Source organism: Patella vulgata, chromosome 2 (assembly GCF_932274485.2).
Source record: "Patella vulgata chromosome 2, xgPatVulg1.2, whole genome shotgun sequence".
Lineage (NCBI taxonomy): Eukaryota > Metazoa > Mollusca > Gastropoda > Patellidae > Patella > Patella vulgata.
The window spans coordinates 15,547,788-15,562,187 of NC_065880.2; the positions used below are offsets into that span (position 1 = coordinate 15,547,788).

Below are 14,400 nucleotides of genomic sequence, written 5' to 3' on the forward strand. Positions count from 1 at the left end.
AATTGATAAGTACCGGCTTGAAAAACTTTAGAATTTCTTTTACCATCACCTTGCATATTTCTGAATCAGTGGTAACATGCATTTTCAGCTTATAATTCAGGTTGCTCAGTCGGATATGATGTCATACACCATATGACGTTGTCTAATGTAACGCAATTTGATTGGCTATTGCATCAGTTGGTCGGATGAGAATAGAACTGATCCTATCCATACAACAAGTTGTCCATCCGACCATTTGTCTGATGAATTGGTCAGATGCGACTGTTGCATCCAACGGTTCGGTTGTATAGATTAGTTGTATAGTGTAAACACTGCTTTTTCTTTTCTAGTTTTAAGTATGAAAGATATATTGATGAGAATGATTACCTGGTATTGGACCTGATCTACTATAAGATCCCGAACCACCATCACCTTGACTAGATATATCTAACAGACGTTCTATAGTAGACATCTTCTGCTGTCTTGCTCGTATTCGTCCTTTAATTAGTCGTTGTTTGGCAGCCATACATCGTATATGATCATCAAATATAAATCGTCCAGTGAGGAGAGATAATGATCGTGAATGTATTGTTTTAGATGTAGATGGTTTATGGACAACAATCTGTAGTGATCGACTATCATCTTTATCACCTGTAACTTCTATATCCTGTCAATAACAAATATAATAACATATCCTATCAATATCAAATAAAATCCTTATAACATATTACTAATAAAACATCCTGTCAATATCAAATATAACATCTTTAAGATGTGTTACTGATAACACATCCTGTCAATATCAAATATAAAATCTTTAAAATGTGTTACTGATAACACATCCGGTCAATATCAAATATAAAATCTTTATAACGTGTTACTAATATTACCTCGTGTCAATATCAAACATGTTATCTTTAAAACATATTACTGATAAAATATCCAGACAATATCAAACATAATAACTTGTTACTAATAACATATCCCCTATTAATATCACTTTATTGTTAAAACAGGTTTGCCTGGACAGTCGCGTTTCTGCCTATTTTTCAAGGGTTCTTTTACGTGCACCGAAACATGTAAACCAGACCACAGTTTTTCATCCAATCAGAATAACAAGATGATGCTCCTCCATTAGTGAGTCACCATTTCAATCATAGAGCCACTGAGGCCCCCAAACGTAGATAATCTCCCAGCTTGGATTCAACTGGATTAATAAGGTTTCTTCAAACACACATGGGTGGTAACACAAGGTACAATCTTATGGACACACAATTACTAAGCGACGTTTCGACGAGCATACTCTCGTCTTTATAAAGCAAATATCGCTTTGTATTAAACTCAGTAATTGTGTGTCCATAAAATTGTACCTTGTGTTAATATACTAATGTCCAAAAGAAAGTATACACTGTGCATTTTATGCTGCATCAAACAAAGTCGTTTTTCCATGGTATACGGTATTTTGGTAGAATGTCAGTTTGTTTCACATTTTTATTTTGCTTAGAAATGTTGAGTTTGGACGCAAGAGATAAACTCAGTAATGCTTTATCAAATCTAAACAAAACCTAGTCATACTTTTAGTGCGTATACTTTCTTTTGGACATCAGTAATATGTTCAAATACTAAAATGCCAATCAAAGAACTTTTAGATGGTGCTGACTTGTTTATATCATCTATAGAGAGAGAGAAAGAGAAATGGGGTTAAACGTCCACTCGACACAAACTAGGTCATTTCGGGACTAACACATGGTTTAATTTTATTTCAATAATTCGCTTGCGCGTAGGGGTCTTTAGCAGTGGGAGGAAACCAGAGAAGTTCTACAAGCGTTACTTTTTGTTATCCATCTGTTTCGAAACCCCGACAGTTGACTCAAAGACAGACCGTATGATACAGCGCAGCGCGCACATGTTAACCATTCAGCCATCCAACCCCTCCATCATCTATAGAGGATGCTAAGTGTTTCGAAACCTTCAGTTCATCATATCTTTGTAAATACTGACTTCTATTCCTTTCACACTATTGTAGTTTAGAATGGATTCAAAATCCCTCTACTGTCTATCAACAGCTTTAAGGTTAGTAGTTTTGTCCATGTGAACAATGCTTTTATAAACTCACCTGAAGAAATCCGACAAATCTAACAACACCCCAACCTAATCGTTTTGTATCTGGTTCTACAAGTATTAACTGAAGAGGATCTATTACCAAAAATCTTCTTTCTTGTCTTCGACTATAAAAATATACCACAATAAATACAATGTAATACATTAAAGAATTAAAACAGCAAACTCTAATTATTAACCAGATATTATTAATGGTCCCTTATTATAAAACCACATATTAATGGGTCTCTTATTGTAAAACCAGATATTAATGGGTCATTTACTGTCAAACCAGATATTAATGGCCCCTTAATGTAAAACCACATATTAATGGATCTCTTATTGTAAAACCAGATATTAACGGGTCATTTACTGTAAAACCAGATATTAATAGCTCCTCATTGTAAAATCAGATATGTAAAACCAGGTATTAAGGGTCACTTATTGTAAAACCAGATATCAATGGGTCCTGAACCCTGTTATACATAATTGCAAATTGTAATTAAATCAACCCAATGTAAACTCTTGTTTTAGTACCAGAACTAGCCAATCTATATTATGTTATAGAGAGAGAGAGAGAGAAAGACAGAGAGAGAGGGTTTAACTCCCTCTTGACACTGACTAGGTCATTTCGGGACTAACATATTTAATTTTATTTCAATAATTCGCTTATGCGTAGGGGTCTTTAGCAGTGGGTGAAAACCGGAGGACCCGGAGAAAACCCACGAGGTTGGACAGGCAACCCTACTCTTTGTCACGTACAACCGGGGATTCGAAACCACGCCAGTTGACTCAATGACATATTAGAAAACAGAAATGTGTATTGAAATTAATGCAACTAGTAGATAGTGATTGTTCACATATAATGCAATAATTCATTATTTACATGAATCACTTGCTAATATTGATTTCTTGTTTTCTCTGCTCTACATGTGAATCATATAATGTGTAATTATTAAGACCAACGTTTTAAATAAAGTAGATGTCAGTCTGAAAAATAGATGACAATTGGGTCATAGATGTATTGCATGTCTATATGAAAATCACATTTAACTAAAAAGATCAGATTTTGGTTTTGATTTTTTGCTTAGAAGAAATCTTCTTTAAAAAGATTCAGTCATACATAACTATAAAGGCCCGTATTTCCAGAGAAAATAGAGCATATTAAAAATTTTGTATTCACATGATCACAGGGATTACTTGAACGTTCTATTTAAGTGGGCTACTAGGTCAACACAGAGATTTTATCTCTATAAAAAATATTCTTAATACCTTTACCTATTCAATATCTATATCATTTTAGTAAGATGATATATTTTTTTTGTACCTTAAGTAATTTGATATTAAGTGAGAATATTACCTCCGGTTATTTCATCATATGTTTGCATTTACAAATTTATAAAAAGGTCTTCAATCAATGGCTAATATGGAGATGTTATAAGATTCATTATGAGTCATTTATAAGCTATAGTGGTTTCCAAGGAGCCCTTAGCTAACAATTAGAGTTTAGTATATAAAATTGATGATTTACTTTATCTAAGGTGTATTTTGAAGCTGAAATAATAAAACTAAATGTATTAAGACATTTTTGTTAATTAGTTCCTCTTAAAGGGACTATCCTGATTAGAACAGGGTCTCCAAAATTAAAGTTCAAGTAAGTATGAAATATAGAGTGGTGTATTTACCTTGTCTCAAAATTTCAGCTCAAAATATTCAGTCGTTTGGACGTGAACGTCAAAACGGCTTATCCGGACACGTAACCCTTTTAAGATTTTGGGTCAATTTTTCGTTGGGTGACCTGATAATCGATTCCCGTTTTTTGAGAGGTCTATACAGTGAATGACCCACGTGCTGTACTTGGTAACAAAAGGTAAATTTCCCCTACACATTTTGCTCAGCCCTTAGGTAGAGGGTTTTAAGGGATTTTAACACAAAATTAAGCAGTTATATTCTCCCAAAAATTATCGGGATTTGCTTTTCATGTTTTTCAAGATATATTCTGGTCTATAGGGTATCGGTTAGTACCGGTACAAGTTGGTTTAAAGGGACAGTATGAGCAGGAAATCATTCCTCAGTTTTATTATTCATATCTAAGCTTTACGAAAAACAAACCACAACTCTCTAATAAGGTGTTTGTCAGAAGTACTTATTTTTTCTTTAAAGGACAATATTGCTATGGTAGATGTGTAACAAACACGTGAAGAAACGGGAAGTGACGCCAAACAACTCAAACTAGAGTTATCCTTCTATACAACTGACTGAAGTAATGAGCGATAACAGACAAACGATCGAATTTCATTTCACTGATAATTCCGTTGAAGATGAAAAGTTATTATATGGGACAGTGAGAGGATATCTCACAATTCAAAAATAGAATTGGCTGTCACTAGATAAGGGAAAACGAGAAAAATAGAAAAATAATGTGCATTCCCCCGTTTTTATTCATTCTGTTCTTAATAAAAACATGGTAATGCACAGACTTTTTCTAATTTGTTCGTTATCTTTTATCTACTGTCAGCCAATTCTTTTTTTGAATTGTCAGATATACTCTCACCGTCTCCTATAATAACTTTTCATCTTCAACAGAATTATCAGTCAAATGAAATTCGATCGCGTGTCTGTTATCGCTCATTCCTTTAGTTAGTTATATAGAAGGATAACTCGTGTTTGTCATGTTTGTCGTCACTTCCGGTTTCTTCACATGCTTGTTACACATCTCCCTTAGCAATGATCTCTGTGTTAAAATTATATTTGGGATGTATTTAAACAGTTCTATCACATATTTTATAATGACTGACAGCAATATTGTCCTTTAACTTGGTAAAATATGTTTGTTGCTATTTAATTTGGGTATTTATCATCTATGGATGGAGTCCAGGGTCATACTGATTATCACATATTATGGGCACACATTACCCAGTTGGTATTTATCAAATGTCACTATGATTTATATTGCTCCTTATTTTCAAGTATAAATGATAATGGATGATAATCTCATACTACTTTAATTTATCAACACTTGTCGATAAAATAAGGTGTCTCTGCTCCACCACTATGGGGTTGAGCAATTTCATAAGAATAAGCCTTAATAACCACAACCTAAGCAATATTTATCCCAATTTTTATCGAAAACCTGCAAACGAGAGAGAGAGAGAGAAATGGGGTTTAACGTCCACTCGACACAAACTAGGTCATTTCGGGACTAACATATGGTTTAATTATATTTCAATAATTCGCTTATGCATAGGGGTCTTTAGCAGTGGGTGAAAACCCACGAGGTTGGACAGGCAACCCTACTCTTTGTCACGTACAACCGGGGATTCGAAACCACGCAAGTTGACTCAATGACATATTAGAAAACAGAAATGTGTATTGAAATTAATGCAACTAGTAGATAGTGATTGTTCACATATAATGCAATAATTCATTATTTACATGAATCACTTGCTAATATTGATTTCTTGTTTTCTCTGCTCTACATGTGAATCATATAATGTGTAATTATTAAGACCAACGTTTTAAATAAAGTAGATGTCAGTCTGAAAAATAGATGACAATTGGGTCATAGATGTATTGCATGTCTATATGAAAATCACATTAGAACGCCCCCGTCACACCCACACACATACACCTTTATTTGCTTTGCTTAAGATGGGCAGTGGCATATGTGGTATTGAGCCAGATTAACTACAATAATGCTGTTTGGGGCTATTTAACTAAAAAGATCAGATTTTGGTTTTGATTTTTTGCTTAGAAGAAATCTTCTTTAAAAAGATTCAGTCATACATCAGATTGTGGTTTTGATTTTTTCCTTAGAAGAAATCTCCTTTTAAAAAGATTCAGTCATACATAACTATAAAGGCCCGTATTTCCAGAGAAAATAGAGCATATTAAAAATTTTGTATTCACATGATCACAGGGATTACTTGAACGTTCTATTTAAGTGGGCTACTAGGTCAACACAGAGATTTTATCTCTATAAAAAATATTCTTAATACCTTTACCTATTCAATATCTATACTATTCAAAAAAAGTAGGGGATATTTGATTTTGGGGGCATAATACTAAAATATGCAAATGACTACGAAAAAAGTCACTATAGAACCTAACAGAAGAAACATTTCCAGTTACATGTGACGCCCAAACGCACCAATAGCTACCGCATGGAATGCATGTGATGCTTGGGATCATCATGGGGGTCCAACCCAAGATTTGCACGACTCTGACTTTGAATGTTACAGTCATTGTGGCATTGAATTCCAGGGTGGAAACATCAGTTTAATTGTTTTAGTGACCAGAAAACAAATTTTGATATGCGTCGGCTTACCCAAAATGAAAGGTTACGTGCCCTTGGCATGCTACAGATCGGCACAACACAGGCGGTTGTGGCGCGGACGATGAATGTTTCTCAGTCTGTCATAAGCAGGCTATGGTCCAGATACCGTGATACACAATCTGTACAGGACAGACCACGCTCAGGTCGACCAAGGGCGACAACTCAAGCCTAGGATCGATTTATCCGTACCTTGGCCTTGAGAAATCGTGTCATCACAGCAAATCAGATCAGCGCTCGTCTTCAAACAGACACTGGTGTGAGAGTGAGTGGCCAGACGATTCGGAATCGACTGCATAGGGGTCACCTTCGCGCCCGACGTCCTCGCGTGATCCCTTGTTTGAGAGATCATCACATTCAGGCAAGACGTCGTTGGTGTAGGGATCGTCAACACTGGGATAATCGACGCTGGAGCAATGTGATGTTTTCAGATGAGTCAAGGTTCACTGTTGATTTTTTGGACAGACGTAGGAGGGTGTGGCGTCGTCGAAACGAGCGCTTCCAAGACGTTAACGTCATCAGACATGATCGATTTGGGGGTGGTTCTGTTATGGTGTGGGGAGGCATCACTGTTGCTGGAAGAACGGCTTTACATGTTGTTGCAGGGCGTGTTACAGGCCAGTACTACTGGGACAACATCTTGGCAGTCCATGTTGTGCCGTTCGCACGACGTCATGGCCGCCGTTTCATCTTCCAGGATGACAACGCAAGATGTCACAGGGCCAGGATCGTTACAGGTTACCTCCAACAACAGAACATCACCACATTACCTTGGCCAGCACTGAGTCCCGACCTCTCCCCCATTGAGCATGTCTGGGACATGCTTGGACAGAGGTTACGTCAACGTCAACAACGTCCTGCCAATGTCCAAGAACTTGCTGCTGCGTTGCAACAGGAATGGGACAATCTGGACCAAAATGACCTTAGACGTCTCATTAGGAGTATGCCACGTCGGATCAATGCTTGTTTGGCAAACAGAGGAGGATTTACCCGTTACTGACTTGGTTGTGATGCTGTGGTAACTTTGCTGTTTGACCCCGGGTATCATTTTACCCTTATAATGGTCAGTCTGTGCCTTACTTAGTCTAACGATCATTTGGAATAAATCGATGAATGTGAACTTCATTTCATTTTGTCATTTGTTTCTGTCAGTTTCATTAGGTGACTTTAATAACACTTAAAAATCAAATATCCCCTACTTTTTTTGAATAGTATATATCATTTTAGTAAGATGATATATTTTTTTTGTACCTTAAGTAATTTGATATTAAGTGAGAATATTACGTCCGGTTATTTCATCATATGTTTGCATTTACAAATTTATAAAAAGGTCTTCAATCAATGGCTAATATGGAGATGTTATAAGATTCATTATGAGTCATTTATAACCTATAGTGGTTTCCAAGGAGCCCTTAGCTAACAATTAGAGTTTAGTATATAAAATTGATGATTTACTTTATCTAAGGTGTATTTTGAAGCTGAAATAATAAAACTAAATGTATTAAGACATTTTTGTTAATTAGTTCCTCTTAAAGGGACTATCCTGATTAGAACAGGGTCTCCAAAATTAAAGTTCAAGTAAGTATGAAATATAGAGTGGTGTATTTACCTTGTCTCAAAATTTCAGCTCAAAATATTCAGTCGTTTGGTCAATTTTTCGTTGGGTGACCTGATAATCGATTCCCGTTTTTTGAGAGGTCTATACAGTGAATGACCCACGTGCTGTACTTGGTAACAAAAGGTAAATTTCCCCTACACATTTTGCTCAGCCCTTAGGTAGAGGGTTTTAAGGAATTTTAACACAAAATTAAGCAGTTTTATTCTCCCAAAAATTATCGGGATTTGCCCTTCATGTTTTTCAAGATATATTCTGGTCTATAGGGTATCGGTTAGTACCGGTACAAGTTGGTTTAAAGGGACAGTATGAGCAGAAAATCATTCCTCAGTTTTATTATTAATATCTAAGCTTTACGAAAAACAAACCACAACTCTCTAATAAGGTGTTTGTCAGAAGTACTTATTTTTTCTTTAAAGGACAATATTGCTATGGTAGATGTGTAACAAACACGTGAAGAAACGGGAAGTGACGCCAAACATGACAAACTCGAGTTATCCTTCTATACAACTGACTGAAGTAATGAGCGATAACAGACAAACGATCGAATTTCATTTCACTGATAATTCCGTTGAAGATGAAAAGTTATTATATGGGACAGTGAGAGGGTATCTCACAATTCAAAAATAGAATTGGCTGTCACTAGATAAGGGAAAACGAGAAAAATAATGTGCATTCCCCCGTTTTTATTCATTCTGTTCTTAATAAAAACATGGTAATGCACAGACTTTTTCTAATTTGTTCGTTATCTTTTATCTACTGTCAGCCAATTCTTTTTTTGAAATACTCTCACCGTCTCATATAATAACTTTTCATCTTCAACAGAATTATCAGTCAAATGAAATTCGATCGCGTGTCTGTTATCGCTCATTCCTTTAGTTAGTTATATAGAAGGATAACTCGTGTTTGTCATGTTTGTCGTCACTTCCGGTTTCTTCACATGCTTGTTACACATCTCCCTTAGCAATGATCTCTGTGTTAAAATTATATTTGGGATGTATTTAAACAGTACTATCACATATTTTATAATGACTGACAGCAATATTGTCCTTTAACTTGGTAAAATATGTTTGTTGCTATTTAATTTGGGTATTTATCATCTATGGATGGAGTCCAGGGTCATACTGATTATCACATATTATGGGCACACATTACCCAGTTTGTATTTATCAAATGTCACTATGATTTATATTGCTCCTTATTTTCAAGTATAAATGATAATGGATGATAATCTCATACTAGTTTAATTTATCAACACCTGTCGATAAAATAAGGTGTCTCTGCTCCACCATTATGGGGTTGAGCAATTTCATAAGAATAAGCCTTAATAACCACAACCTAAGCAATATTTATCCCAATTTTTATTGAAAACCTGCAAACGAGAGAGAGAGAGAGAAATGGGGTTTAACGTCCACTCGACACAAACTAGGTCATTTCGGGACTAACATATGGTTTAATTTTATTTCAATAATTCGCTTATGCATAGGGGTCTTTAGCAGTGGGTGAAAACCGGAGGACCTGGAGAAAACCCACGAGGTTGGACAGGCAACCCTACTCTTTGTCACGTACAACCGGGGATTCGAAACCACGCCAGTCGACTCAATGACAGACTTTATGATACAGCGCGCGCACGCTAACCATTCAGCCATCCAACCCCCCAACCTGCAAACAGTCCAAAATGTTTAAAGTTGATCTTCTGTGGAAACCCTGTCTTCCTCTGGCCCATTTTATCATAGAAGTAGGAGATTTTAAAGATTGCCTAGATTTGACACTTAAATGTATCCCCAATCAGTCCATATGGGGGGCAAGCCACTTCATATGAAGACATCTGAATAAACACAACCCTGGAAACATTCCTACAAAATCTTGTTCAATGATTAATAGCGTATGCTGGATGGACAATGGACAGATGATGATTTAAATTTTTGACTCAATGGGCTTATAAACAGAAGATTCTATCAAACACAGCCTGATGCAAGCTACACGGCAAATCTCTTGCACAAGGGTTGAGAATTGGCTATAAGTCAATTATTAGAGTTATTAATTAGTTAGTGAATAACACTGATTATTTTTGTTCATGGTAATTGTCATTAGAATATATTTTACTATCATTTGAACCACAGATAAACCAAGTAAGGCAGTTCTACTCCTGTTCTTTCTAGTTATAAGGAATTATATTAAAGCTGATGATTGTCAATTGTGCTTTTCCGAGATAATGTTTTACAGCTTAATCAATGCTAAAATGTACTCAAACTGATTACTTCACATTTAAAACGGAATTAGGTAAGATTAGATAAAGAGCTGACAGTTCTCGCTATAATAGATAAAAAATAAACTATAAATAGATAATAAAAGGAGAATATGCTGAAAATTTCAAATTACTCCACTTTGAGCCTAGATATTGGCGATGCAATTATAGCCTAGCCTCGATTGTCATTACTACTGTTGTTATGATAATAAATAAAGTCTTGATTATCCAATTTTACTATAACTGCATTGACCACAAAACGTATTTAAATCTACTTATATCACAGCCATCTGATGGCATCAAGAGTTGATTATGGTCTTGGTAAGTTAATAAATGTCTAATTAATAATTTATATAACATTTCAGGCCTAAAGAAAAACCTGCAATAGGCAGATTTAGCTCTTGCATAATGCTTCTTTAATTGTCAACGATAGTTAAATCTGCTGGCTTTGAGTCAATTGAATTAAAAAAGAGGCTCGTCAAAAAATATTTGTGAAGATTATAGGCAGTGCTGGCTTGTTTTGACCATATCTCACTTCAATTCATTATATTATACTGATCGGACAAATATTAGATTTAGATATTCAACTTTCACAATATTGTAGTTTGCAAGGGATTAAAAATCTCTCAAATGACGATCAGATACCTTAATGAAATATGCTTTAAAATTTGTCAAAATAAACCACATGTTAAAACGCATGTTGTCCCATTCCCAGTAAATCTAGGGGGGAGGGATATGTTTAGGGTAACTTGAAAGGGCTAAGATTAGTTAAGACTATTATTTGTCCCAAAGAAGCCTGCATAACCGTGTTAACTGTCAAACAAACAAAAACTATTAACAACAGAGGAGTTCAAAAAGAAAAACATATATATCATTTAACATTATAAATTTACAGAGAATTTTATTTTTCAGGGAATAGACAAGTCTAACCTATCTAATCAAATCTGTGATATTCATAAATTACATGTTATCTATTCAGGTCCGGTAAACATGTTACGCTAAAGGTTATTTCTACTCTTTCATTTTCTCCATAAATTATTAAATAATGTTCCATATTTTCCATAAATTGTTGCTCATGGTAATTACTAACCACAAATAACTCATGTGTGCAATAAATTATTAAAGTCAGTAATCAAGTACCTAATTAAAACTTTTCCTGGAATGATCTTAATCAAAGAGAAATTATGTAAACCAGAATACCTTTCTCAGAGAGAAGCATTTCTATTGAATCACTATAGGATATAATACCAGCATGAACAAAGGATGTAGCAATGTTTCCAAGCAGATGGTCTATTGGGAATCTAATACTGTATCCTGTGTAGAATTTAATATGCATATTTATCTCTAATTTCTTTCACAATCGTTCAATATCAAATCTTTATTTGAATATTTGTTAACCCCCACCCCCCTTAAATCACCCAAAATCATTTAATTTGTACTCGAGTCCAGTTTAAAGCTGATCAATTAATTCTGATAACCAGTGTTCAATATACAAGCGTTTTATTTCCTGATTACCATTAAAAAATAACATCCAAATTTATTATTAAACATTAATAATAAATTCGGTCATTTATTTTTTAACAGTGTTTGGAAAATTAAATGCCTGTAAATTGGACGCTTGTCTATGCAAGATTAAACAATACCACCTGGGTTACAGTATAATGAAAGAGAGAAATGGGGTACAACATTCACTCGACACAAACTAGGTCATTTTAGGACTAACATATGGTTCTATTTTATTTCAATAATTCGCTTGCAAATAGGGGCCTTTAGCAGTAGGAGAAAAAGGACGACCCGAAAAAACCCCACGAGGTTGGACAGGCGACCCTACTCATTGTCACATACAACCAGAGGATCAAAACCACACCAGTTGACTCAATAACAGACTTTATGATACAGCGTGCTAACCATTTGACCATCCCCCCACCCCCCTTACAGTGTAATAATCTGATGTACAGAATATGTGCTATGTGGCATGTCTATACACATTAATGTTTTGTTTTCATAAATCCTGATTTCTGCTTAAAACCAAAGAATTATATATTTGCTATGGAAACCAATGAGTTTTTGAAGTTTGAATCATGTTAAACTTGTAATATATTTACCTGTCTTTGAGTAATATAGTACAAGCTATTAAATCACTATTATCTGAAAAATAAACAATTAACTACAATTACTAAAATGAATAACTTCAATCAGGAAGAATTTCTGTAATTACATGACTTCAAGCAGGAAATATTTCTATAAATAACTATGAACAGAAACCATTTCTTTTAAAAATATCCTTATGTTTTTAATTGGAAACCACCTCTGTTTAAAATTTATGATTCTAAGTACCGGTAACAGGAAACAAGTATCTGCATACTGATTTATAATATCTACTGTATTCTTAGGCGCATGCGTACATAAGGCGCAGGGCTTAGGCGCACCCTTCTACAGCGCATTGTTAAACACGTGCCATACCACACGTGTCTCAATTACACCTACAAGCTCTTAACATTTACTGTTATAATCATTACCTATTTATAATATCTACCCTATTAAAATTTAAAACTACAATTTATTTCCATAAAGGATTTCCAATTTATTTTTTATATTTCTGTAATCACAAAGAAGCAATGACAAGTCAAAGAATTGTGCAACTTGTTTTAATGTTTTTAAATGATGAAAACTGGACTTTATTTATCTCATCAAACAACACCCTTTAACTATAAATGCCTTTTTCCAGTTTGATGAATTAAAAAACAGAATGTACAGTGTTATTGATGGCCAAAATTAATTCTAGAACTACAGTTTTATTTTAATATCTGATCTGCCTAAAAGACTTCAATAGACGATGATTTATCTGAATACATATTAGGGGTCGACGGAAGTGGATGTTGAAGGGACTTCCTAAAAGTCTTCATCAATGGAACAATGAGCAGTTCACAGTGGTAGACACAGGATATCTGGTATGGGTGTGTGTGTGTCCTCTTGTAAAGTAGTGCATATCTGGGCCCGAATATAACATTAAAATGTCACCAGCTATATCATCAACCCAACCAATTAAAAGCTCAAATCTGCCCGTTTCGTAGAAATCGAATAAAAGATAAGTGATAGTAAGGGGGGAGGGGTGGGGGTGGGGGGAGGACACCTGGATCTGCCACTACATCAAACTCAAAGGTTAGTTTCATTTTCTAATGAGATTATAAGTGATTAAAAAAAAAAAAATTTCTGTTTAAAATTGTATAATCTAAACTAGAATTGAACTTTTCAAAGCAAATATCTACTAGTCAATAACTTTTAGTTAATGAACTTAGTTATTAAAATTAAAAAAAACAAAAAAACACCAAAACAACCCAAACATTGATTGAAAAATATCTAATAAAAAGTGTACTTACTTAAATCTAAAACATCATTTATCTTGACACATGCTTCATCTTTAGTTAAAGGTAAAGATACATCAGATTCATTTAACAAAGTAAAAGATAAATCTCTCAACAAGAAAAACACACGAATTGCCTAAAATATAAAATTCAAAGTTTAGAAGAATTTGTCCACAAAAGTAGCAATCAGTGAATAGCATACTTATTCATTCCGGTAAAAAAATACATAAAACAGAATTTCAATTAAATCACGACGGACACAAAAATTTCAATAACACCAAAAGCAGAATTTAAAACAATCTGATTAAAAAACAGATCTATATTTCGTTTCATTTTTTTTATACTTTCGATGGCCTACACTACATGAAGATCTGACAAGTTATAGCGATAGGTCACGTCAGGGGTCAAAAGACCGACTTTTGATTAACCAATCAGCATTGATGTTACTAGTGAATTACCCACAGTTCCGTGCAAAACACGCCTAAAGCTCGCCGTAACAGACTGTTTCATTGGCTTTTCCCTGACACCATTCAGAACAGGAGTTAAATAACAATTCTTCCAGATCCAAGTGTAGTAAAGACAAGTAAAATGATATTTTGAACTATAAAAACGAAACGAAATAGGATCTGTGTTTTAACCAGATTGAATTTAAAATAAATTCACACAAGTCTAGCTTACAAATCCTGATAATTTTATAAACTATATAACGTCAAATAAATTATTTCAATGGCATTTAGTAAATGAACTGGAAACACAGATT

At 34.5% G+C, this 14,400-nt stretch overlaps 1 protein-coding gene across 4 annotated transcripts in view; it reads right to left on the bottom strand.

Annotated features, from left to right (window-relative positions):
* Window positions 1-14,400, bottom strand: part of LOC126810536 (protein CLEC16A) — a 54,537-nt gene that overhangs the window by 3,425 nt on the left and 36,712 nt on the right. For all 4 annotated transcript variants that reach the window (XM_050535653.2, XM_050535652.2, XM_050535651.2 and 1 more), the window contains 4 exons: window positions 13,656-13,776; window positions 12,381-12,423; window positions 2,096-2,207; window positions 367-646 (listed from right to left, as the gene is read on the bottom strand). In XM_050535653.2, the coding sequence (XP_050391610.1) occupies window positions 367-646; window positions 2,096-2,207; window positions 12,381-12,423; window positions 13,656-13,776 (556 nt within the window). The remainder of the gene's footprint in view (window positions 1-366; window positions 647-2,095; window positions 2,208-12,380; window positions 12,424-13,655; window positions 13,777-14,400) is intronic.